Below are 27,061 nucleotides of genomic sequence, written 5' to 3'. Positions count from 1 at the left end.
CCTTAGATGCCATCAGAAAACAATGTAATTCTCCTCTTCCCCAAAGCGGCCATAGGCGACCTCTGAAAATGGTTCACTATTCACTAGACCCAGAAAACCCCACAAAATCATGCAAATCAAGAAGCTCAAATCTCCGCATTCACTTTAAGAACACTCGTAAAACTGCCCAGGGCATTAAGGGTATGCATATTCGAAAAGCCACCAAGTATCTGAAGGACATCACTTTAAAGAAGCAGTGTGTGCCATTCTGTCGTTCCAATGGTGGAGTTGGTAGGCGTGCCCAGGCAAAACAGTGGGGCTGGACACAGGGTCAGTGGCCCAAAAAGAGTGCTGAATTTTTGCTGCACATGCTTAAAAATGCTGAGAGCAATGCTGAACTTAAGGGTTTAGATGTAGACTCTCTGATCACTGAGGGCATTCAGGTGAACAAAGCTCCCAAGATGTGGTGTAGAGCCTACAGAGCTCATGGGCGGATTAACCCATACGTGAGCTCTCCCTGCCACATTGAGATGATCCTTACTTAAAAGAAGCAGATTGTTCCTAAACCAGAGAGGAGGTTGCACAGAAGAAAAAGATACCTCAAAAGAAACTGAAGAAACAAAAACTTATGGCCCGGGAGTAAATTCAGCATAAAATAAATCTAAATAAAAGTAAAAAACAAACAAACAAAAACCCAGAAAACAATGTAATTCTTATCTCCCCACAAACCAGTTCCAAAGTCTCTGTAAAATCTGGTCTCTAGCCTTTGAGCACCCATGTTCCCAGGCTATAGGCTAGAGATGAGAGTTCAGTTAAGGACAGCAAAACTCATTTTAATCACTTCCTTTGCAAGTTCTGCTTCTGTGGTCTCGCCTTTTGCTTTGGAATGGGAGAGTAATTACCTTCTATTATTTTGTAACTGACTTTTATAAACAAACACTTTTTTATTTATATTGGTTAACTCACTCCAAGTCCTCCTTTTCTGGTTTCTCAAAGCCCGACCACCAGTATTAGGAGAAACATAAATAAAACAATTTCTCTGGGAAGACAAATTCTAGCAGACAGAGGGCAGTTTTCCACAGAGAAATGGAAGCAGGGCTTCTGGGGACCTGACTCACATTGCTCTCCAAGTGAGAATTCTGCCACATGTTTACTCCTACAATGCAGAAAGGAAGCGTTAAGCTCTGGAGTGTGAAAATAGTGGCAGAGCCTAGCAACAGGGCGTGGCCAATGTTCCCAGAGGAAATAACCAAGCTCCCAGTTAGGCCTGGGAAGGAGAGCAGATGTGAGAACTGCCTGCTGATTCCTGAGCCCACTGTGCTGAATGACAGCCTTGCGGGCCATAAATGACACTCAAGTCCACAGCTGCCTGGGGCCAGAAGAAGCAAATTATTCAATTCAATGCTTTTTTAAAAATTGAGCTATATTTAAAAATTGTGAGACTTCACAGAATGGAACTTAAATCTGGGAATGTTGAGCGTTTCTCATGGTGAGCATCAGCTGGCACTAAGTAGCTTCTGTCCCCTAGAGAGCGCTGTGCCTTCCAGGTCACCTGCACTTCTATCACTCCATCCTGATGTTTGTCAGTTTCCAATAAAATGTCCTTGCAATGCAGAAATATGTCTCCACACCTATGCTTCTAACAGATGTGGACATATATCACTTAGGCCAAAATGACTTCAAGTTTTAAGAAAAATTGCGAAAATCACTTTCTTTGTGAGAGCAAAGGGCATTCCTAGGTATGTAATGTACAAGCTCAACCTGTCTGCTGTGAAGGAGGCACCTCTCCTGAGGCACTTGTTCATATTACCTGCCTGTCCTCCAGGCGCCTCAGTTCTCAGCCCGTTGGGACCTTCTTCTCAGAACAGCAGAAACACACAAGGTTGCACACACAGAGGCGGAGGTCTTTTTTAGATTGTTCCACATAGGATTAAGCCAAGGCCTTCTGAGTTAACTTCCAGAAACGATTCTTCAGTCCAGCTGGACAGGCAGGACCAAGTCAGGAGAGATCTCAGCTTTTGTTCACCTCCCTCATCCCATATGGAAAGTTCCCTCTATATATTTCTACTCAGTTAATAATCATGAGTTTTTCAAAGACCTGATATAATCTTGGTTTAAGATTCAAGTCCTCCATTTCTTTCAAGTCCAAACTAATTTTGTTATTTGAATGATGATACAGTACATCCATAGTCAACAGTAGAGATAATACAGTATATAATAATGATGAAAATAACATTTAATTGTAATCTAATTTTCATTCTATAGTTTTGTTTCATAAAGAAGCATAGTAAGGTCTTTGAGTGACAGAGACCAGGTTTCATATAGATTATGATGTGTGTGTGTGTGTGTGTGTGCGTGTGTGTGTGCGCGCACGCGTGCGTCCCTCAAAACCATTACAGAGCTAGATATAAGCTGCCTGGAAACTATTTGTTGAGTGACCCAGTGGTTGAATTCTGAATTTTTGACAATACCATACTTACTTGTATAATTTCCACTTTCCCCATTATTTTCATGAGCATTTGGGCCCCCAGTCCACCATTGCCTTCAAGAATCACCCTTCAGGGAATCCCTCACTTACTAACTACAGTGACTTTAATAATGTGCCACAGCAACCAGTGGCAATGTTAATTAGAATTGAGATCTGACATACTCATTTGTTTTACTTCAGCAATTCTTCCATTCCTCAAAAGAGCTGTTATGAACAACATTATCAAGTGGCTAAACCACTTTTGGTAAAGCAATAGTCTGTGACTGAGAGCAGTTTGTGTGTGTGTGTGTGTGTGCGTGTGTGTGTGTGTGTGTGTGTGAAAGAGAGAGAGAGAGAGAGAGAGAGAGAGAGAGAGAGAGAGAGAAAGAGAGAGATGAAATGCAAGTGTCAGAAGCAAAGTTGACAGACAGGTGGGGATTTATAGGTAGAACAGGTGAAATCTCCTTGCCCTCCAGTGTAAGGTGTGGAGTTGAGTTCCTCTGTTGTTTTGGGAGGAAGGCTGTCTGTTACAGCGCTAGTGTATTTCACTAGGAGACTAGTAGTTCAGTGGCCCAGTGGCAAGGAGACAATAATGACCAGGAAGTGTGAAGAGAAGAAGGAGGAAGAGTGAAGGACTCATTCCCTTCTGTTCCAAAAGAGCCCCCGGAAGCACAGAAATCCATATTCATGTAGTTGTTTATTCTAGACAAAGACCCTCTGATGAGCACTCTTCAAGTACATTTTAAGTAATATCCAAGGTATGTGAACTTCAGATATTTTATTTTATACATTTTTGCTAGTGGAATTATGGCATTTTTTAGAATAGTATTGGCACATACTCGTTTTTTTTCTTTTCAGAGAAACAAAAGCTGCAAAACATAAACATTTTTCATTTTCTCCTTTTCCCCCTCAAAACTGGTATAAGGGTACACTCGATAGATATAAATGTGATGCTATATTTGGGAGCCATTGACTTGTTCTAAAAGTTCAAGTAAGTAATAAAATAAGTGTGATGCACACTTACTTTTGAGTGGTCATGTCAATGATTCCACTTTCACATAAGAAACCCTGACATTATGTAAATGACTATACTTTTGCCCCTACTTTTCATATTTCTTTGAATGTAGACTCAAAAACGTCTTTATCAAAAATGCAACAAAAATATGTCCTTCCTTCCCTTTTGTTTACCACCTTCATAATCTCAGGTGGAGAATGTGAGAGACTCCAGAAATTTATGTCATTTCTTCTGGTCATGAGATGACTTACTGCTCTACAAACAGAGCTGAAAAGACTCAGGAGAGATTTAAAGGCCATAAAGCCAAAAAGATGCTTCTGGAGTTTCTGGAGGGAGAAAGTCAAAGTTCATTATAAATTCTGTTTACTGTCTGAATTTCTTGAAAGATTCATGTCACAGTGTCACAGACCTATTACCCATTTTTATGCAACTTACTAAGTGTTCAGTAAAAGTGAATTGGGTACCTTATCATTGTTTCATTTCCATATATTTCACAAGTTCTTCATCCTTTGCTCACACATTAAAGTGTTTGGATTCCCCAGGTCTAATCTCAGTTCCCTTCACCTCTGTTTCCTGTTCTCCTAGTTTAGAATCAGCTAGTCTTATGGTGTTAACCATTCCAAATGTCTCTAGTCTCAATCTCTAATTCCACTTAATCTCTTCAGCTCCAGATCTGTAATTCCAACTGTCTGCTCTCTTCTCAATCAGATGTCCCAGAGCACTTCCAACTTAACATAGTCAAAATAGAAGTGCTGGCTTTCCCATCTAAACCCTGCTCAGCATCTCATATTAACCACCTCTGTCTCAGCACGTGGCCTCCCAGTCACCCATGCTTGGAGCTGTGAAGTCATCATTGGATCTATCATCATGGAAACGGAATTACATTATACCTATCTTAAAAATATTTAAATGAATACAAAATATCCACCACATAATGTTCAAAACCTAAACATGATGTGGCAGGTACTGTCCATTGCTTATGCAATGTAATCTCCCCTTACCCTTGCAAATAGTCTGTGGATTTCGTTTCTAGGTATCAGGTAGAGGCCCCTTGCTTTAAGGGAAAGAAGGGCCTTTTCTAAGCCCATGGAAATACCATTTCCTTTCACAAAGTGATTGGTCCAGAGAACATATTTCCCAGTTCTGACCAACTAAATGAAAGGGGCATGATGCCCAGAACTGTCATAGCCAGTTTGTGGTTATGAAAAAAACTCAAGGGCATCAGAACAGGAGAGTTAGAAAGATAGAAAGTTCCTAGGTCCTCAATGACTCCCTGAATAGTGGCAAACACTTGAAGCTCCCTGCCTCCAGATTGGGTGCTACAGAAGTTAACAAAGGTCATTATTACTTAAGCCACTGCTAATTGGTACTTTGTGGTTAAAAGCATTTCCAATATGCAAGGCCCTTCAGGATTCTTACTATCTGGTCCCAACCTACTTTGCAGTTTCTTTAGTCAACCTTCCTCGACCCCTCACACCAAACACACATTCCATCCGTTGCATTCAAGGTTTTCATGCAGAAGGCAGACTTCTTTCTTCTGTCATCTTGTAAGCAGCTCTTGATATTTCAAGCTCTAGCTCAAATGTAGCATCCGTAAGCAATTATTAGTTAATCTACCAAAAACTCCCGATTGTTCTTGCCAAAATCATACCTGCCATGAAAAATTAACTTCTTATCTGTTTTGCATGTTATTTGTATATAATACATTATATTGCAACGATCCATCTGTCTGTCTTTCACTTGAATTTGAGCACCTAAATGTGAGATGTCTTACTTATCATTGCCAGCTCAGATTCTACAACAATGGTGGTTACATAATATACACTCAGGTAATGCTTTGGTTTTTATAAAACATATCTTTGGTCACAATAACAGATATTGTGCATGTTTTTGGTTAGAACTTGTACAAATTTATATAATTTAGAAATGCTAATAAGAAACCTAAAACTAATCATTATTCCCAATTAAAGTGTGATGTTAACCTTCTTTGGAGTGGCCTTTTTCCCTACAAAATACTATTTGTTCTCTATGTTTCTTTTTCTTTTTAACAAAATGCACAAATATATTTTTCTCATACACCTATATATTTATTTATACTTTATTATAAATTTTTTTTCAAATTTCTGCTAAATTCCCATAATATTCCTTCCCCCAGGTTTGAACTCATGTTGCTCAAATTAGTTATAGAGCTGCATCACCAAAGCTTTAAGTTCCATTTTAAGTATGGGGAAGTTATTGTTCTGCTTTTCCTGAGTACTCTTCTAGAAATATCCCTTCCCCAGAAACTATTCATCCTGTTTCAATTTTAACTTGTGCATGACCCTCAGAGAGACCACATGCTAAATTAATGTAAATTGCTTTCCAAGGTGAGTATCAGAGTTGAAAAGAACATTAAAGATTGGTCATTTCTTCAGGACCCTAACACTGTTAAGGAATAGAAACATGAAAACTACAGGCGGCTGCCTGATTATTTGTTGTTTATTTCAATTGACAGCTTTTTGTAAGTCTATCACACAGATGAATCAGTTCAAAGCAAGTATATGCTGCTTTTTAAAAATTGAAGTTTCATAACATTTATCTATTAACAATGCAAATTGCATTGCAAATTTTAATTTCAACTTTGAAATTTAAAGGTATATTAGATTATAGTTTTCTATTTTTGACTTAGACTTGGAAACATAGTCCCAGGTAAAATTCTTCAGCTCACCACTTCAAATGCCTCCTAATGTCTACTCCCTCTATTGCCTTCAGATCAACTTTGTTACATTTTAAAAAATATTTTTTATTAATTTCAGAGAGGAAGGGAGAGGGAGAGAGAGAGAGATAGAAATATGAATGATGAGAGAGAATCATTGATCAGCTGCCTCCTGCTTGCCCCCTATTGGGGATCGAGCCTACAACCTGGGTATGTGCACTTGACAGGAATCAAACCTGGGACCCTTCAGTCCACAGGCCGAAGCTATATCCACTGACCCAAACCAACTAGCATGTCTCTGTTACATTTTCATCCTCAATTTTACTTTCTGCTAATTTCCGAGTTTCTTAAAATCTGTTTTGAAGCAAAAGAGGCATAAACTTTAAATCCCTTTAACTTTATAAATAAAAAAAAATTGCTTTAGGTGATGACTCTAGATAAAATTTAGTTTTCAAGGCTGCCACATCACACGGCTCCAAGAAACACCATTCACTACTCTGTTGTCCATGTGAATGATGGTCCCTGGAGTGGTCCAATATATTATTACCTTCTGTTATGTGAAGGGCTATTCATGCTGTCTCTACGAGTAGAAAGACATATCTGTGGCTATGGTTCTCCAAGTGATAATTGCATAAGAGCAGTTTCCAGAGACATGAGGCTACCACCTATCTGGGAGATTATCTCTCTTACCTGAGCTGTGGTTTCCTGCTAACAAGGTGGGGCTCACAGAGCATCTTCCCAGTCTACTGGTGACCACAGGTGGCCCTGGTGTTCCATCCCATTCCTGAGCTTTGACAGGCTCTCTGGAAGATGCCCCATGGTGTCCTTTCTCTTTGCTGTCCAGCTTTGGCAGTGGCTCTGTGCTGTGGCTTCGCACTTTCAGCTCCTCTGTTGATTCTGTGTGTTAACCAAAATTGATGCGGTTAAACAAGAGTCAAAGCCTTCTTAGGTTCCTTTAAAAAGTTGAAGAACAATTTCTAAATGCTTTCAATGTATTTTAGAAACCTATATGTGTATTAGAGATTACAACATTTCAATATATCAGGGAGGCATTCAGGTTAGTATCGCTGGCAAAGAGCTTTCTCTTAGGAAAAGAAGCTCAGTGAATCTTGAGACTCCTTTAGTAACTCTTCCCTGAGCTCATTTTGAAGAAAATATCTTAAAGTGTTCTTTATACTCACTGTCTTTACTGTCTCATCTTTTTTTACTCCACTGCTCACTGTGACATAATTCATTCCAGCCACTCTACTAAACTGCACTTACTAATATCTCCTTGACCTTTGAGTAGGCAGATTTAGAAGACACTTTAAAGCCATTTGAAAACTCCCTGATACTCTCTTATTTACATCTTCAATTCTCTTAGCTTCCTGATGGCCCATCTTCCTGTGTTGTGTTCTATGTCTCACACCATTTCTGTGTCATCCATAACTTGTCTTCCACTATGCATCCCTTATATGATGGTTGTCCCCATGGTACTAGCTTACCACTGTTTCCTTCATTCTATCTTTTTGTTATTTTTATCCTCCAAGATTCAACTAGCAATTGTCTGGTTGTTAGTGATTTCTAAATATTTTATCACAAGCCTGGACCATTCTCTGGAGCTTTAGACTAAAAACTTCCTACTGGATAAGTGCCCATGGAAAACACAAGTTCGGCATTTCATACACTGACACCATTTTTTACTAAACTATTAGGTCCTGTTGTCCAGCCAACCATCCAGCTTGAAGCTCGCTCTCCTTTTCTTTAATTGCTATTCCCCAAATCCATCATTCAGCTGATTCTACACATTTTATTTCTGAATATCATACTCTCTTTTCTGTTCCACTTTGTATCATGTCTACTTCAATTTCTATGGTTCAAGCTTGATCATCGCCCTTGAACTATTGCTTTGACTCCTTAAAATATAAACTCCAAATTGCCAATGTGATCTTTTTAAAGTAAAAATATTATCAAGTGTTATTTCAGGGAATGGTTTTGATAGTCTTTCTGTAATGCATGCACAGTAGTATTTAAAAATACATGTAATAAATATGGTTTTAAGAGTGCTGTTACCTTGCTACTATGAGAAAAATGTTATTTCAGGGAATAGCATTTTATAAAAGACATAGAGAAGTGTTTGAAAAGAAAAACAACCCCAAAAATGCAAATCTACTCATAATGTACCCCTGACTAAAATCCTCCCAGAAGATTCTTGTTACCCACAGAATTATGTTGAAACTCTTTGGTATGACCCAAAAGATTCGCCACCATCTCTCTCTTTCCTTCCTCTCTAAGTTTGTCACTTTCCCACAAACAGTGTATTCAAAAAACAACACTAAGTATGTTGTAATGTCTTCTTCTCCATCCCAGCTCTAGCAAAAATAATGCTGTTTTTTTTAAATGCCCTTATATCCTGTCTTTGTTCAGTTAACTCTACACGGGCCTGGTTACTCAATTTAAGTACTGTCTAAAGCAGTGATGGCGAACCTTTTGAGCATTTTGAAAAACCCTAACTTAACTCTGGTGCCGTGTCACATATAGAAATTTTTTGATATTTGCAACCATAGTAAAACAAAGATTTATATTTTTGATATTTATTTTATATATTTAAATGCCATTTAACAAAGAAAAAGCAACCAAAAAAATGAGTTCGCATGTCACCTCTGACACACGTGTCATAGGTTCGCCATCACTGGTCTAAAGCCTTCCCCACCCATATGCCACCCTGTGCTGGGGTATCATTTTTCTATGTATTTGCTCTTATCAAAAGGCCCTGAGTTATTTAAAAGCAGGGTCTGATTTTTTTCTGATTTTTTTTTCATTTGGTACCTCCAGCACCCCTAGCATATTGGTCCACAGGCATTTAATGAATTAATTAATTTAGTAGGTTTCTCAACTCCTCCAGCATCTTTCCCATGTGTGTAGGAAATACAACATTCCTAATGGAACAAGAGAATCAAGTGAGTGTTGTAAGTGTATTAAAGTGGCACAGAGCTGGTTGCAGTTTCAAAAATCTGATTATCTAACAGTCACAAATTGTAAAATTTACTATATTTAAAGTTTCATTCCAATAAAGGATCTTTGAGAAAGACTGAAGTGAAAAAAAATTCACAGAAATGATTCAGAGGATCTGCATTTTGTTTCTTTATGTGTAGGTTCAAATACCCATGAACTTTCAGCTATGGGATAGAAATGTCACACTCTGTTTCCCCATTACCTGTCTGTATGGCAGAGCTGCTTACATGGTTTACCAACCTAAGACCATGGCCAGGGTTGCAAAGCCGGACATCTGGGTAAGGAACCAAGATGCCTGGCTTTGCAGCCCTGGCCATGGTCTTGGGTTGGTAAACCATGTCACTGAACACTCAGTTTCTCCTCTTGGAGTCTCATATTTCTTATCTAAAAACTAGAGGCCCGGTGCACAAAATTTGTGCACAGGTAGAGTCCCTAGGCCTGCCCAGTGATCAGGGCCGATCTGTGGGGTTACCGGCGGGACAATGGGGGGCCCCCACTGGCACCTACCTTGGCTGGCCTGGGGCCTGCAAACTGGAGGCAGCTCCTGCATTGAGCATCTGACCCCTGGTGGTCAGTGTACATCATTGTGACTGGTAGTTCTGCCGGTCATTCCACCATTTGGTCGATTTGCATATTAGGCTTTTATTATATAGGATGGAGATAATACCAGCTCTGCCTAACTTTCCCACTTTAATTAGAAGGATCTAATAATATTCTACATTTTAAGATATTTTCAAAATAAAGTGCCATACACAGTTAAAAGCAATATTGAATTTAAATAAATTATAGCCATTTGTCTTTTATGAATTTTTAAAATCTTTCTACATTTAGACTAGATGATCACTGAGAGACTGAATATACACATGGAAAACTGCCAGTAACATATAAAAATGGAGCTCTAAGCTATTATCTAGAGTAGCAGTGCAGGAAGCCAACCTGCTATCTACAAGTCAGGCTATCTCTCTAGCAACCAAGTCAGGAAGCCATACTGTGTAACAATTGGCCCAAAACAGCCAGGATTTTGGACCCAGTTTCCAATGAAGAGCCAAACAGAGAAAGTCAAATATATACCCCAAATTAATCACATAGGATGCCTTGCTTTTAGTTAGCCTGCCTACAGCTTCCCCAGGCCAACAGTCTCCAACTGGGGCATATCTGAAACTCTCTATTTTTCCCACTATAAAGATTTCTCATTCTTTTCCCTGCCTTTGAGTGCCTGCCAAGTGTAAGTGCTGGTGGCTGACTGCCTTGGTATCACAAGCTCTGAATAAATAGCCTTTACCTATGCTCATTTTTTGGTCTTTATTTACCTCCACATTGTTATAGTCTCTTCCAACTCCAAGATGCTATACAGCTGTGTGAGCACATGCCATGAGTATCATTCTATGAGCTAGAACTTAGACCAGGAGGGTCATCTCATAGAAACAACCTCAGAAAAGTCTGGTCTTTAAATGTGTCTGTATATAAGCCTATGTCCCAGTTACACTAAAATCAAGTGTAAGTCAAAATATTTTTAAAGTAATGCATTGCAGCATAACAATTACAGCAAAACAATTTAGCCAGAACTTGCTTTTCGGTGCCCTCAGTCAACTGAAATAAAACAAGTATCATAAAGGAACATCTTAGATTATTTCCAAGCTGTTTATTCACAATTTCAAAGAAAAATGGACTCTGGCTTCCAAATGTCACAGTCTCAAAGCCTAATGTTTCACCTCACCATCTCTTCCAGATTCTAAACAAACCATTGGGATGCTTAATTTTTTACTGACTTCTATATTTGTTTCCACTATCATTAATAAATATTTCCCATTTTACACACACACACACACACACACACACACACACACACACACACCACAGAGTCTTCTATCACTGGACTTAAAACTAATCAAACTAAAAAAATACCCAAACATTGGGTCCAATATTGTATTTACAGATTAGGACATTTTTTTTTGTATGTGTGTGTGTGTGTTAATCCTCACCCTAGGATAGTTTTCCGTTGAATTTTAGAAAGAGTGGAAAGGAGAGGGAGAAACAGAGAGAAACATCCATGTGGGCTGGGGAACCTGCAACCAAGGCACGTGCCCTTGAATGGAATCAGGACCTCTCGGTCTGCAGGCCTATGCTCTATCCACTGAGTCAAACCAGCTAGGGCTAGGACAACATTTTAAATACAAAAGGCTGAGAATGTGTGTCAAGACACCTCCATCAACATCAGTTTCTTTGTTTTCATTCAAATTACTGGCATATACATACCAGGGTGGTGCACTTAGATCTCAAACCTCAACTAAGTAAAATCCCAACACAGCTATGGAAACAAAATGGAGTCTTTCTTTTTTCTTCTTTTCTTCTTTCTTTGTTTTTAAGTCCCAGAGGTTGAATTTTGGTAGGCATAATTAGAACAAAAAGATCAAAGAAATCATGCTACTCAGACTTATACCTTAACATCTGCCTCCTAAATAGAAGGACAAACTGAATAATCTGTAAGAAAGTCATTAATGTATTTATTGAGCACTTGATTTGAGAATGAATCTGGTTTCCTATATATTTAGGTACAGCTTTCTACATTATGCACTTTCTAATTAAAATAAATAAGAAAATCTTCAAAATAACTGTTGAAAAGAGACAAATGGAACGTGGACAAATAGTCTAAGAAATATATACAATAAAACATATTGACAGCTCAAAGACATCTATTCAGAGGAATAAGGACATATTTATCCATGTCCATCTATTTCAATGTTTTCTGAAAGCCTGTTAGAAAAAAATTTGTTTTAGTAACATAAACCTTCCTGGACAAGATCAATCTTAGGTACTGTGGTAGAGTTTTGTGTGAAATCTAAGTTATTTTCACAGTTACAGCCCCAGTGTGTAGCACAGGGCCAACTATATAGATTGAGCTCTTTCTCTGCTCATCAATGAATGACTGAATATTGCCTATTCATCTAAAACCTGATTCTCACATTGAAGATGGATCTTGAATTGAAATCTTGCTGTGAAAAATGCATGCATTATTGTATTACATTTGTCAATAAGCTTGTGTGTTCTGCACTTTATTGTCTTAAACTTTTCAGTGTTTAAGTTTAAAAACCATAAATAAAAATAAGAGACCAGGAACAATCTTTTCATGACCGAAATATTCTCCCCAGGGTTCCAATCTATCACACCTCATGCTGCTAACTCTGAAGTTCCTTCTCAAAATGTTCCCATTTTCTGCCTCTTTTTTCTGTCTGTCTCTAGGTCTACATTTGTCTCTCCATCTTCTAACTCATTCCTCTCACTCTCTTTTCCCGCCCTGGACCCTGGGCCACTATAACTACTTGGCTCCCTGGTCTGATAGCTTTCATCATCAGGCCTGACCCACATCTGATACTGAGCTTTCCCAGAATCTTTAATCCACTCTTACTCATCAACATTCACTCCCTCAACAATGAAATCGTAGTGAGGATTCTTAAAAATCTCCACAACCTAAAGATCCCTCCCAAGCTCTATAGACAAAGAAAAGAAAATAGCATTTATGGACCTCTACTTAGGTCTCTCTGGGAAACTCCAATATGTTAAAACTGGCAGCATTATCCTTTTCCCAAAGTTCTTCTTTTTTTGGCTGGAAAGGACATGTGATTGCTAATTTATATGTCTGATCTTGCCATGTGACTGTAAGGTTCTTAAGACTAAAGACTCAATATCTAATAGAGTCCACACTGAGAACAGACAGGGTAAATGAACTCATGAATGCCTGATCCGGAAAAGTTAAAGTTAGCTCATTATCTTTCACTCTTGGACCTAACCATACTTTTGGCCCTGATTCACAGGCTCTCTTCCCACCTCTCCAATCTCACAGCACATGGGCCATGGCATGAACCAATAACCCTCACTGACAAACATGAATTCATTACTATAACCAGCATTATTTCCTTTGTTAACCCAGAATGTTTCTAATTAACTTGCTAATGATAGAGCAGAAAACAAAATATTCCCTGAAGAAAATAAGTATTATTTGGAAATATGACCAGTAACACCATTTTTATAGAGGAACATAAGATCCTATTTTTTTTCTTCATTTTTTGCACTAAATGTTTAAAAGGATTAATTTGTCATATCATTTCATTCTTTCTATAACATCTAGACGATTCAGGTAATTTAGACAAGAGGCTTTTATATCTGTGGTTTGCGACTGCTATTGTTTTTGAAATTTAACACTCTCACAATAGGGATCCCTTGGTTACAAAATATGGACTCTAATTGTGCCTGGCAATACAGATATCAAAGCTCATGTTGCTGATGAGTATTTGAACTTCCTGTGGAAACAATGAATGCTCCTGAATTGTCCCCTCTTATTGGCATAATCAGCAGGATAACAGTCCTATTCCAACTGCTGAGCAATGAAAATAATGAAAGGTGATCAAGGTGGATTAATTGGGCAGAAAAGACAATACATTTGAAGTGCTGAAGAAGGCACTGAACTAAATTGCATTATTAGATGGGTATTAGATTCAGTCATCACATTTTAGAGCTGAATGGGAGCTAGGAAGCCCACAATAGCAACGTGAACAGCAAGGTGTGTGTATATGTCTTTGCTGAGATGGTGTCCTGCCTTTGGGAGGATAGCTCCAGGGAGAGAGGAGTTCCCACCTCGTGGGAAACCTTGGCCAACTATGAACATCTTTAATTGCTAGAAAGCTCTTATACAGAGCTCCAGTCAGCCGCCCTCCAGGAACCACCATTTGCTGGTGGTTGGTATGGTAGTCCTGTTTCTGCAGCAACTCAGAACTAGTCTATTTTTAAGTAAACGCCCTTTAGGATCTACAATGGGGGAGACTGTCTCTCCTTAGCCAAGTCTTCTTCAGAATACAGATGTAGAACTTTCACTTTCCCAGTCACCCTGGCCCAGACACTAATTGCATGTCATGGTGTCTTTTCAAACTATACTGTCTGGAGCTGATCATAGCCAGACAACCTACAAGTCCAGGTGAACACTGGAGTCCTCTCCCATATGTCTATTATTCCATCTCCTGAGTCTCCAGGGAAAATAGGGCAAAGTCTCCATGTTTCCACAGTGAAAGGGCACCAGGGAGCAGAGGCAATTTTTTGTTGTTTTTTTTTTAATTATTGCTTCTCTCTCATATGAACTCTGTCATTCGGGTCAGTTATGTCAATTCCAACATCTAAGGGATGCCTTCCGTAAATATAAATAGAGAAAGAATAATAGCTCAGGCATTTGAAACGTTCATGATTTTAAATAAAATTGGAAAGCAAGTCCATGTTTATGTTCAGAAGGCACATTGGGTAAATCCCTGGTTTTAATAATTATATGTGGCACAATATTTAATAAGATAACAAAATAGATGAGGCGCATTGAAGTATAACAGAATATGCAAAGAATTCTAATAATTTTACAGGTATAAAAAAGTTCAGATTCTTTACACAACTTGCTCAAGGTCACACAAATGGCAATTAGTATAGCTCTGATAAAGAGACAGGTTTCCTGGCCAAGCATAGCATGTGCCTCTCACCATAAGTCAGTGGAACTTTCTACTTATATTCAACAGTTCTTTTTTGTGGTTGTAAGAAATAACACTCATTCATAGTCATGGAATAGTAATTAGAATTCCAAAGATCAGGTTTGGTCTTTAAAATCTCTATTAAATGCCCAGATATTTTAATTATTCCCTCCTTTTCATCAAGATGTGTGAGGATTGTAGAGATACAGCCAAATGATCTTTACCTAAACAACCTTCACTGAAGTCATCAGGCATAGCTCCACTGTTGACCTGTTCTAATAACATGCTCTTGAAGAAATTCTAGTACTTCAGGGAAATGAAACAATTTGCTCAGAGAATATGATTTACATTTTCATTTTTTCTTATAATGCAGAAACCAAGAGGACTGTGGACAGAGACTAGACAGAGGCTGACCAAATCTGTTTGTCCTCTCTGGGCACCTTGTTAAACCATACTTCCCAGCATTCCTGGCAGTTAAAGGCAGTCATACAACTGAGGTCTGGCTGTGAGAATGTGGGTGAAAAGGATGTATAGCACCTGCATCCTCCTCCTGTTTGCTGGGATTTTTTTGAGGTTTCAGGTGCTGGAAGAGTCACCAGGTAGAAACTTCCCAATAACTGTGGGGAGAATTACCCATCCTCCACTAAACCCCCTGATTGATTGTCACATGACAGTAACATAGGTCATGGCCTATGGCATGAAGCAGCGGTTCTCAACCTGTGGGTTGCGAACAATGAAAGTACATCCTGCATATCAGATATTTACATTACGATTTATAACAGTAGCAAAATGACAATTATGAAGTAGCAACGAAAATAATTTTATGGTTGGGGGTCACCACAATATGAGGAACTTTATTAAAGGGTCGCGGCAGTAGGAAGGTTGAGAACCACTGAAAGTCAGAGTATGTTAATCCACTGAGGTTTTGGAGTTGTTTGGTATAGTAGTTGGACCCTCAGATTTTTACACATATCATTTCTCTTTTTTTTCCCCTGTAAAATAGTCTAAATATAAAATCCTTGAGTTTCTAATGATGACAATATTTTTATTGGCATACGGACAGAAAAATAAAGAGCCGAGAGATTAGTTAAATTGCCAAATAGAGTATAAGAATTCAGCAAGCAATGCTTCTCTCTTAACTCTAGTTGTAATAAAAATACTTTAAAAAACTGGTGAATACATCTTTACTGATTATTTAATAAATATATTAAATCCTATGGCTTCAGTAAGTATGTGCTTAATATGGAAGTGGATGAGCCTCTGAAATGGTCATTCAAACAGCTGATATACTTTACTATTCATTTCAATGAAGACAATGAAATCCAATTTTTTTTCCAAATACTATTCTTCTAAAATAGTAGCAAGAAGAAAATCCCAAGAAATAATTAAAAAATAAGACTAAAACTTTTTCACAAAGAAAATGTTGATGATTTCTTTAAAATAAAAACAATTTAGATATAAATTAGATTTGGGGGAAAATTCAAAATAAAATACTTTCCAGAAATATCAAAACAGCAGAGCATTCTGGGATGGGGTTGAGGTGATCTGAGGTTCCTTTTAGATCAGTTCAATAAAACATCTCTTCCTGAGCCTTAGTTTTCTCAGATAAAATTATAAATTTGAAATAAATTATTTCTAAGCATCCTCCTAATGCTAAAATTTAATACTTCTACAATACAAAGTTCGGACAGAAGGAAAATAGATCAATAACATTGTTATGTCTATTCGAATCTATACTTCCACTGTAAATTTCAGAATAAATACCTTCAAAAGAGGGGTGGAGAGGAACAATGGTTTAGGCTGCATAATAAATTTAGCCTATCTGGAAGGAAGGCTTTATATTAGGAAAGAATAGGACCAGAATTTACATTAAAAAGGAGAGACAAATTAAGGAAGGTTTTAAGTGACAAGCTACAGCGTTTGTATTTGTTTTTGAGGAGCAGGCATGGTGAGGTCGTCAGTATTAAAGGAAGATTCTCCCAGGAAAAAATGTGTAAAAAAGACCAGGAGGAAGATGTCTGAGGAGTTATCCCAGGTCAGAGGCTCACGATTAGCACCATCTTGAAATCCACAAAAGTTCAGATAACACCATCTCCACATTATGATGTCATCAGCTTCTTAAACATCCTTTTCAATGGGGTGTGCTGACATAGACACAAAGATTCGGAAATACAAAATATTTTGAGGCATATTTTTTATAAACAACTAGAGGCCCTGTGCACGAATTCATGCACGGGTGGGATCTGGCCAGCCCACTCCAATCGTGGCAGATTGGGCTGGGCCTGCCTGGGGGAGGGGCCTCGGGCAGTTGGCAGGCTGGCCCTGTTCCCTGGTTGAACTCCCTGTAGAACTCCTGGTGGAAGGGAAAATTTGCATATAAGCCTTCTATTATATAGGATTTCTAGTGTTTGTATCCAATACAGATGAACTTGAGACTATTTACCAGATGAAGATAACTTTCTGACATTCAAAATCTATCCTCTGTTCAATGATAAGATAATTATTATTTTTAAATTATTAACCAGCCTCATTGTCTGGTCTTAATCCCATGTCAAGATGTAGAGAAATACTAAACAAGGTTATATTGCGAATTCATTAAATAACTACCCTGAACTCATAGTAAATTCTCTGCATGTTAAAAAATAGAATATAATTATGGAAAATGTCCTTATTTTTCAATAATCCTTTTTACTTCAAAATAATGCATAAAAAATGCAAATGTGTCCCCATAATTTACCACATCAAATATTTATGCCCACAGCTCTCCTAGGCCCCTATAATGCCAATGGCTGCCTTTCAGTTTCCTTTCATATTTAGGACCTGACATTACTGAAGCTTATCTATTCTCTCTACATCAAATTCTTCACATATTTGATAGAGAAACTGCTGATAAAAATCTCTGAGGGGGGACAAATAGAATTCTAAAATACTTTACACACAGAGTTTTAAGGTTATAAAACCTTTATAACCTGGGCCAGGCACACATTTTGACTTAGGATGTTTTAAGATATCTGCATCTTTTGACAAACTCCCAAATCATATGCCAACAGTTATAGAAGACCTGACAATGGAATCCCATTCGTAAGTAGGACACCAGGTAGCAAATTACCATACTAATAAAGCTAACAATCTAAAAAAGAATCTTCTTAAAGAAATTAGGCCATAGGGACTCAAACATATGTGATTTTTATATTTTCCCTCCTCCCTACAGCCCCAGTCATAGTAACATTGAATTGAGACCAGCCTAGCACAAAGGCCTCTGGATTTAATTGTTGGGGAAACTTGACCCCGGTAATAGTTCTGCCATCATCTGGGTGACATTGGGTATGTTTTTTTACTTTCTGTGCTTCTTTGTACTCATCTCTCTAATAAGGGACTTAGACCACCACATCTCTAAGATGCCTTCTGGATTTCAAAGTCTGTATATAAAAAACAAACAAACAAAGAAACTAACACAAGAAGGGGCCAAATCTTAAAATCAAATACTTAGTTTCCTCAGTTGAAAGTAAAATGGGAGTCATGTGCACCTAAATAGCTACATTACAGAAATGATATTTGGTCAAAATGTCCAAACACAGCCCTAATTGGTTTGGATCAGTGGATAGAGTGTCGGCCTAGGGACTGAAGGATCCCGGGTTCAATTCTGGTCAAGGGCATGTACCTTGGTTGCGGGCACATCCCCAGTAGGGGGTGTGCAGGAGGCAGCTAATCGATGTTTCTCTCTCATCGATGATTCTGACTCTCTGTCCCTCTCCCTTCCTCTCTGTAAAAAATCAATAAAATATATTTTTTTAAAAATGTCCAAACACAGAATCCTGATATTCCAAAACTACAACCCTATCCTGTTTTAAGGATATTTTCAAACTAATTATTGATACCATAGGACAGAAGAGGAGTAGTTTTACATACAAAATGTCCTTAGGCAGCCAACAGCGTGAACAATCACACAGCCAAAATACAGAAGAAAAGATGCCAAGTTCAAGGAGGAGCAACAATGGTATAAGGAGAATAAAGAAACCATGACTATAATTTGAGTTGCCCTTTTGTGAGATATTCAAGGGAATTTGGCTTTATGAGCAGAATCACTGCTTACTAAGGCCACTGAGAGAAAGTAACCAATTATCTATCAGATGCAAAAAATTAAAATTAGCTTTCTCTTTTCTGGGGAAAAAAAAAGTGGAATTCTATCGATACCTCTAAACATTTCTGTTTTTACCTATTTTTTAAGGGGTGATGTCAGAATAACCCTTTGAACAATAGGAGAGAAAGAGAATGACTAGAAGATCAAAGCAATATTCTGTTACTAGCCCTTTTATAAATTGAGAAGACTTTGTAATGTAGGGCATTTTTACATATCCTCAAGACTGAGTTAATGTGCATAGGAAATTACTATTAGGCATTTGGGATCAAAATTGAAGTTCCTGTTGCATGGCATATTGCCACATTTTTATAGAAATGGCTTAGATGCTGTTTGAGGACATAAAACTGTGCTAATAATGCAGTGCATGGATTCATACCAGCAATTTAGCAACCAAGTGCTGAGGGTTCATACTTCTGAGTGCTGTGATCTGGGAAGTCCCAGCCACAGCATGTACAGTGTAAACAGAGCTGTCTTAGGGGTAGTGAGACCCTGGGTACCAGTGCAGACTTAGCCCCTAATTAGCAATGAGGCCTTGGGCAAATCGCTTTCCCCTTCTGAGCCTTCATTTGTTTATCTTTAAATGAAGCATCTGGGACCAAGGATCCTCAAGTTTAAGATTTTACTGACAAATAGCAGAATATGTTTCATACTAGAGTTTCTCAGTCCTAAATGCTTATTAGAAACAATTGGGGAGCCTTCAAATAGTACCCACGTCAGGGCCACAATATTACTGAACTGAAGGTGAGGCCTTTACTAGTACACTGGTGGTTTCAAAAGGCTCCCGCAAGTTTTGAAAATAAAGATAGGGTTCAGATCCACTTTTCTATTCTTAATGAAACATTTTTAATAGCATTTAATATGCTACTCATTATTCTTTTTGTAGACTGGCTTTATTTCCATGGTTTTTCCTTTTTTAGCTGAAAGCATCTTAATAATCCTTTCTTAAGAGAAAGGAAAAAGAGTAAAATAAAATAAAAACTAATCTATCTTTTTACTTATTAGAATTCCTTGAAAAAATTTTTTATTGCTGAAGAAAAATGTTTGACTACACAAATTTTAAGATGACCTTCATAAATGAGAAAAGATTAAACTGCCAAAGCTAAGGAACACACACAGCAACCATTGAGTGGGTGGGTGAAAATTTGTTGTTGAATTTTGATTCTTTTACTTGGCTTCCTCAGCTAGGCTGCCTTAAAAAATGACAAGGAAACTAACCATTTAAGAACTATAACCAATTTTTAATAATAATTAGAAGATAAAAAGTCATTGGTCTAAGATAAAAAAAATCATACTTCTCAGTATTGTCTGTTTTCTATGTCTATGAGGTTTTTTAAAGGTCATAGTTCCCTCTTTTAATTTTTGAAGGAATGACAAGCTTTCCAACTAGTAGGTGGGAGCTGTGTGGGTAGTTGAATATATGCACAGGTGCAATCAACTTTAATTAAAACTCAAATCATTTTAACAGGCAGATGGAAAAAATGCTTTAATCTTCTTTAAAAGCAACAGAGACATTCAGGCACTAAAAATATTAATGCATAGGAAGAAAAATATAATTTCCATTCTTCCTAAAAGATGTAATTCTTAAAATACATTCATAAATGTTTCTGAAGCAAATACTGAATGCTAAGAAAAATAATTCCTTCATCATGAAGGGTAATAAGAATATTTCATTTCAATCAAAGTAAATGCAAACTTAGATGCTATAATTACAGTTACTAATAGCTGTATTTGGGGGCTGGTGAAAGAAGTCATAGCTATTATGGCTTTATAAGAAAAGCAGAGCAGGAATATTAAGCCTTCTGGGAAAATATACTGATGGCTACAGAACTGAATATATACAGTACTACATTTCTATTTTTTTAATATTTTTTAATTGATTTTAGAGAGGAAGGGAGAGGGAGAGAGAGATAGAAACATCAATGATGAGAGAGAATCATTGATTGGCTGCCTCCTGCACGCCCCGCACTGGGGATCGAGCCCACAACCTAAGCATGTGCCCTTGGCCAGAATTGAACCTGGGACCCTTCAGTCCGCAGGCCAATGCTCTTATCCACTGAGCCAAACCAGCCAGGGCAGTACTACATTTCTTGATGATTTTAATTCTCCAATTCTCTAGAGAAATATGGTTAGAGAAATAAAAGATGTCCGGGACTCATTGTTAGCCAATCTGAAAATTTTTATAGCATTCTTTGGGAAAATATACGTATAAATTTGAAGGAAAAAAAGTAAGAGTTGTTAAGGTAAAGTCTCCAATGAATGATATTTTATTTTTCTCCCCCAAATGGTATTTTAAATGGTTAGTCAAGACGGTTAAGTAAAGCTATAGGTAAAATCAATAGAAATATATTTAATGTTGATATTTAGAGGGGACTTAGGAGAACTAGAACTTGCTTCAGATTGTGCTATTACATAACATTACTTTTTGCTCAAGTAATTGAAGCTCTTTGGATTTCACTTTGTAAACATGAAGGAGTTAAACAGTACTATTTCTAAGGTGTAGCAAATATTTATTGACCTCCTACTATGAGATTCATGGTCTTAGAACAGAAAGTAGGGAGTCAATGACCTTATCCTCCACTTTTTTTTTTTTTTTGAGCCAAGGAAGGTAAGATACAAGAGTTCTTCTCTTAGAAATTTTATGTGGCAACATAATTCACTTCTCCATCTCTTCTTCCTTCTCTTTCTTCCTCCCTTCCTTCTTTTGTTATCATGTTTTTTCGGCTTCCTTTTAAATTAGGCACATATCACCTGTCCCCTTATTTCAACTCCTGCATTCTTTTTTTCTTCATGGTCTTTTATATATATACACACATACAAAATGCATGTATGAACTGTATAATCATAAAGTGGCTCAGGAATAAAGGTATTTCTTTTTTTTTTTTTTACAAGTTAAGTAAAAACAAAACCAGGGCCTGAATTAGATGTTATTTCTGATTTCTGACATTACTGAGACTTTTTATTACTGTGATATCTTGTTCATAACTTATCTGGTAGCAGACTTTGTGGCAAAATCAATCTGAATGATGAATAAGGCCACAGAGAATTACAAAGTCCATTGTTTTGCATTAGGCTCATGGATTAAAGAATAGGAAGAAAAGCAGAAAAAAAAATAAAAATAAATAGGTGGAGGATGAAGAGAGAGAAGTACTGTACGTAATACAAGATTTTTAAGATGAAGCTATGATTATGTCTCCAACAAAAAAGCAATCATCTTCTAAGAGTCTCTGAACCCAGGCCACTGGAGTGAATTCTGGATGCCCAGGCATTGTAAGCTTCAGAATGTAAGATAGTGTTGTGACACAGGTTAGCAGGGCCAGAATGGCAAGGTATAGAGCAGTGATGGCGAACCTTTTGAGCTCGACGTGTCAGCATTTTGAAAAACCCTAACTTAACTCTGGTGCCGTGTCACATATAGAAATTTTTTGATATTTGCAACCATAGTAAAACAAAGACGTACATTTTTGATATTTATTTTATATATTTAAATGCTATTTAACAAAGAAAAATCAACCAAAAAAATGAGTTCGCGTGTCACCTCTGACACGCTTGTCATAGGTTCGCCATCACTGGTATAGAGGCAAGGGAGTAAGAAAAACAGAACACCTTGCTAAAATGCTCAGTTCTAAATCTGCTAGTCTTCTTTACTACTCACTAGTATATCTTTGTAATAATATTGCTGACTGCCAAGTCTGCCCTCAGAAGGTGCTCTCTCTATTAATAAGTGTACCTCACATCTTCATTTGAATTCTTGACTGGCATTTCAAAATAAAGATTCTGGCCTCTGGGATAGTACCTGGCATCATTTCATAGGTATTTTATCAACATCCATTGAGTGACTAAAAGACTGAATGTGTGCATATACATAGTTAAAATACGTATGTATCTGTAACATTAAAAAGGATAAAATGAGTGGAAATAAACTTAACCAAGGACATGTGTACACTGAACAGCACTTCTCTTAATTTTACAAGCTCACCCACTCTAGCATTGTACCCTAGAATTTAACATAAGGCTGACCCTCCTCTTCCATCAGGTACACATGGCCCCCTGTGTGGCTGCACGTGACCACCTGCAGGGAACTTGCTTGCTCTTTAATAGGAGCCCTTCACCAGATGGGGACCCTGCATGCTCTTCCCAGCCCTGAGGACTCCTCTGTCTTTCTGGTTTTGTGTTCCTATTTCATGCCCTACAATTCAGGTACCGGACATACAAGTCTTTAGAAAGCTCTACCAAATACTATATGTTCTTACTTTCAAAAGCCTTGAAACACAGGTGTCTGAAAACCTTATTCTGACGGATTCCGTTTTGTAGGTTGTATTTGAATGCAAGTGGATGCCTTTTAGGCCTTTCTTTTCCTTCCTCGGCTCCAGACCTAGGGGTGTCTGTTAATTGGAAGCCACTACAAATGCAGCTGACACATGAGCTCACAAACCCCAGGGGCACAAAATTCAGGTATGAGTTCCCTCATCAGGCTCCATAGCCTTCAAGGTCTTCTCTATTCTTAGGACTTTTAAAATTCATAAAGATAGAATGCGGAGGCCCAGGGAAACACACATTTTGCACCAACATAGATTAGGAGCCAACCTTAAATGCCAGCTGCTTGTGCGCCTTTGTAAGTCTCCCATTGATTTCACAGGGAAGTAGGTCAGGCTGCTTTTAACAGGCGAAGCCTCGTGCTGCAGGTTTCACTTAACTATGAGGGGGGAATATTAAAAATTGATGTGCAAGGCAAACCTCTGCTTGATTAGCATCTGGGTAAAGACTTTACTAGGAAAGCCATGGAAATTAATAACAAATGAGAAAATTGACAATGAAGTATTTCAACAGCTATTTCTGTGCCTGTAGCCTTCCATTTATGAGAAATATTATGGACATTCACTTCATGCCTTGCTTACTTAGCCTAGCTAATCTGTATTTAGGGGGTTAGCATGCTTTCTATATCTCTGGTTGCACACATGTTTTTATACAACATTTCAGCCTTGTTGTTTTCTGATGTTGAATTTTTCAAATGCTAACTTTAATATTCTTTCTCATGATGACTAACCACTTTAGAAGGAAAGGAGATTTAATTGGAATCTGCTTAGAAGCAACACTTTACACATCACCCTTTTAACCACTCTCCGTCTACATACTAAATATTTTTTTTATAGTAGGTACTTTGGGTCGTCCTGGTTTCCACCTTATTCATTGGTTAATACCTCTACCTTTATGGAAGCAAAGCCTTTATTTAAAAATAAATCACTTGTAATAAAAAAGTCATTATATTTGAAAATCACAGTGCCAGCCCAGTTATATAGAATTTTTTTTTTGCTGATAAATCACCATATTCTCATCCTGTCCACCCTTTTGTACAATGAAGGTGGCCTCTCTGTTCTCAGAGCTATACTTTATAGGGAAAGGGCAACTGTGCTCCATCAGGTGTGATGTCCCTCCTCCTTCAAGGCTTGTGTATCATCCAGCAACATTAAGACAGTCTGCCTCCTGTGGGAATGGAGAATGCTTACATTCTCACCAGTGCTTCCTGCTCCTCACACCACATATCGGATAATTCACTTAAGATGTCAGATCCTTTACCCAAGCCTAACTGAAGAGAGTTGCGTACACAGCGTGGAATCTGAAAATTTAATTCATATCTGACCTTCCTTCATTTTAAATAAGCTATTATTCATTCCACAGATATCAAAAAGTCAATCACCCCTTAGAATTGCAATTTACATTTTACAAGGTTTTTTTCTATATACAATTTTTCTCTAATTTTTTGCATAAATCCTTTGAGGCAAGTCTGGAAATAAAACAAGTGAGACTTGGAGATTTTATCTTGGCTTAAAAGCTGTTTGGAGGCAAATGCATCTTTGGACCCAAGGACATTTGACTCCCAAGTCTTTTTCCATATTATCTCCAGTGACTCCCCAATCTACCATCCATTACAATGAGATTGTTTTTTAAGCTGGTCAAGCAAAGGACTTTTTAAAATCAAATGAATAGAAATGATGATACATTTTTATTCTCCTTATCATCTTATGAAAATTAAACAGCAGAAGGGCCATACACAATACCATGCACAATCTAGCTGATAGTGTTTCTATATCTAACATAATATCTTAATATTGGTTCCAGAATCGTGGAGTGAAAATCTATGCCATGCTATTTTTCATGGACCTTATTTTAATTATTTTATAAAATATTTAGATTAGATTATGAATACTTGCTTTCACTTTTTTCTTGATAAGTGATGTCTGGTTTCTCCAATCAGTAACAAGACTGATTTCCCTACTGATTATTTTATATGACAACTAGAGGCCTAGTGCATGAAATTCATGCATGGGGGGTAGTGTGTGTCCCTCAACTTGGCCTATACCCTCTCCAATCTGGGACCCCTCGGGGGATGTCCAACTGTCAGTTTCCGGCAGTTGGTAATCCCTCTTACAATCCGGGACCACTGGCTCCTAACCACTCACCTGCCTGCCTGCCTGATTGCCCCTAACCGCTTCTGCCTGCCAGCCTGATCGCCCCCTAACCATTCCCCTGCCGGCCTTATTGATGCCTACCTACTCCCCTGCTGGCCTGATCACCCCCAATTGCCCTCCCCTGCCGCAATCCGCCTCCTCCGCTGGGACCGGCCTCCTCTGCACTTGCAGAGCTGCGGGACCCCCAGGCCTCACTGTGTGGAGTGGCCACTAAGCCCCACCTCCGTTGTGCACGTGGCCATCTTGTGGTGACCATCTTGTGACGACGTCGTGCAAGGGCATCGCTCGAGGGCGTGACGCCACCTAGGCTATTATTATATTGGATTATCTAAACCCAGGTTCTTCATTGATATTCCTTAGAGCAGTTGATTATGAAACATCTAACTAATGTTGATTTTGGTACCCTGTCCACAACTTAGATTATTTTCAATATTTGGAATTGTGGTAGTTCTATTAGACTTTGCTATTAAAAAATGTAAGCTTTGGCTAAAATAATAAATCCACAAGTATAAATTATGCAAAACACAATCATAGGAGTCTATGGACACTTAAAATATATATAGTCTTTGCTCCCAAAAAGTTGCCATTTAATTGTGGAGGTTAGATACACACTCATCCATTTTAGTCAAACAGTTCTTGAGCATTCAAGGAATACACATTAAGTGGACTTTGTGCCAGAGAATGTGCACATTGCTGCAATAAAAAGACTCAATATTGTGAGCTGACAATTTAGTTGGGGAGGCAAACATTTAAATACTATCACAGCCCTGTATCAGTGGTATAGCTAGAAGAGTATACCACTGCTTCTCAAAAAGCAAGCAGAAGAGACAGAGCCCCCAAAGGATTACTAATGAAGATGCCATATTGCACAAAATCAAGAGAAATGTCCTCAGATAGAGTAACCAACAGTGTCAGACATTCTGTGACATTTAAGAGAACCAAGAGTGGGAAGAGACCAGGGCCAGAGACCAATTAGGAATCCCTGGGTGACTTTGAAGTGAGCAGAAGAGTAAGCTGGGTTGTAAGACATTAAGGATGGAGTAAGAGACAAGAAATGAAGGCAGCAAGTCCAGAATATTCACCTCAGTGGTTTAGCCATAAAAGGGAAGTGGAAAATCATGGTTGGGTGTAGAATCTGCTTTTGCTGAAACATCATGGGCAATTTTATTACAGTTTATGTTAAATGGTAATTTATATAACTTGGTTTAGAAGCCAAAGTGCATTCTGCAGGCTTAAAGTAAGATCATCAATCAACCAAAGAAGGACTGCTGTGAGGCAATCTGTTTTAATTTTTTAGGTTTGAAATTTCTCTTAGACCAAATTAACAAAAGCTCATCACTTTGACATATCTCTCTTGTCATTAATCCTTGGTAAGGGGTTAATAACTAATCAATGGAAGAATGGAACTAGATTGTAAATATAAAGGCAACTTTGATATTCAGAATGTGATGACTTAAAGAGAGCAATCCTTCACTTCGGCGCTGATCATTTTGTTAGAAGCTGCTGACATCTCAATCTTTTCCCAGCCTTCAATTTCTTGGGAACCTAGGGTTTTTAATTGTGTCATAAGAACAAAATCACATTAAAATCACCATCCATAGCATTATGGTTGGATATAGGGCTGGACAACACATGAATGCCCCATTCTCTACTTGCTGATTCTTTCTACCTATTGTTTTCTTTTTTCTTTCTTCATTTAATCATATCATTTCACATCTATAACAAGGGAATTGATACAAATAGAAAGAAAAATGCTATTTTATTTAATGTAACTGAAAGTTGACCAGAAGAAAATGTAGGAG

At 37.9% G+C, this 27,061-nt stretch overlaps 1 protein-coding gene and 1 pseudogene across 1 annotated transcript in view; one reads left to right on the top strand and one right to left on the bottom strand.

The window, feature by feature from the left end:
* NYAP2 (neuronal tyrosine-phosphorylated phosphoinositide-3-kinase adaptor 2) overlaps window positions 1–27,061 on the bottom strand; it is a 164,035-nt gene that overhangs the window by 6,321 nt on the left and 130,653 nt on the right. The window contains exon 4 of the mRNA XM_023761866.1: window positions 6,847–7,053. Coding sequence (XP_023617634.1) covers window positions 6,847–7,053 — 207 coding nt within the window. The remainder of the gene's footprint in view (window positions 1–6,846; window positions 7,054–27,061) is intronic.
* LOC106698606 lies at window positions 69–623 on the top strand (annotated as a pseudogene).

The sequence above is a fragment of the Myotis lucifugus genome, unplaced genomic scaffold, assembly GCF_000147115.1.
Source record: "Myotis lucifugus unplaced genomic scaffold, Myoluc2.0 scaffold_3, whole genome shotgun sequence".
In the NCBI taxonomy this organism is placed as follows: domain Eukaryota; kingdom Metazoa; phylum Chordata; class Mammalia; order Chiroptera; family Vespertilionidae; genus Myotis; species Myotis lucifugus.
This window is presented reverse-complemented; position numbering and strand designations above follow the sequence as displayed.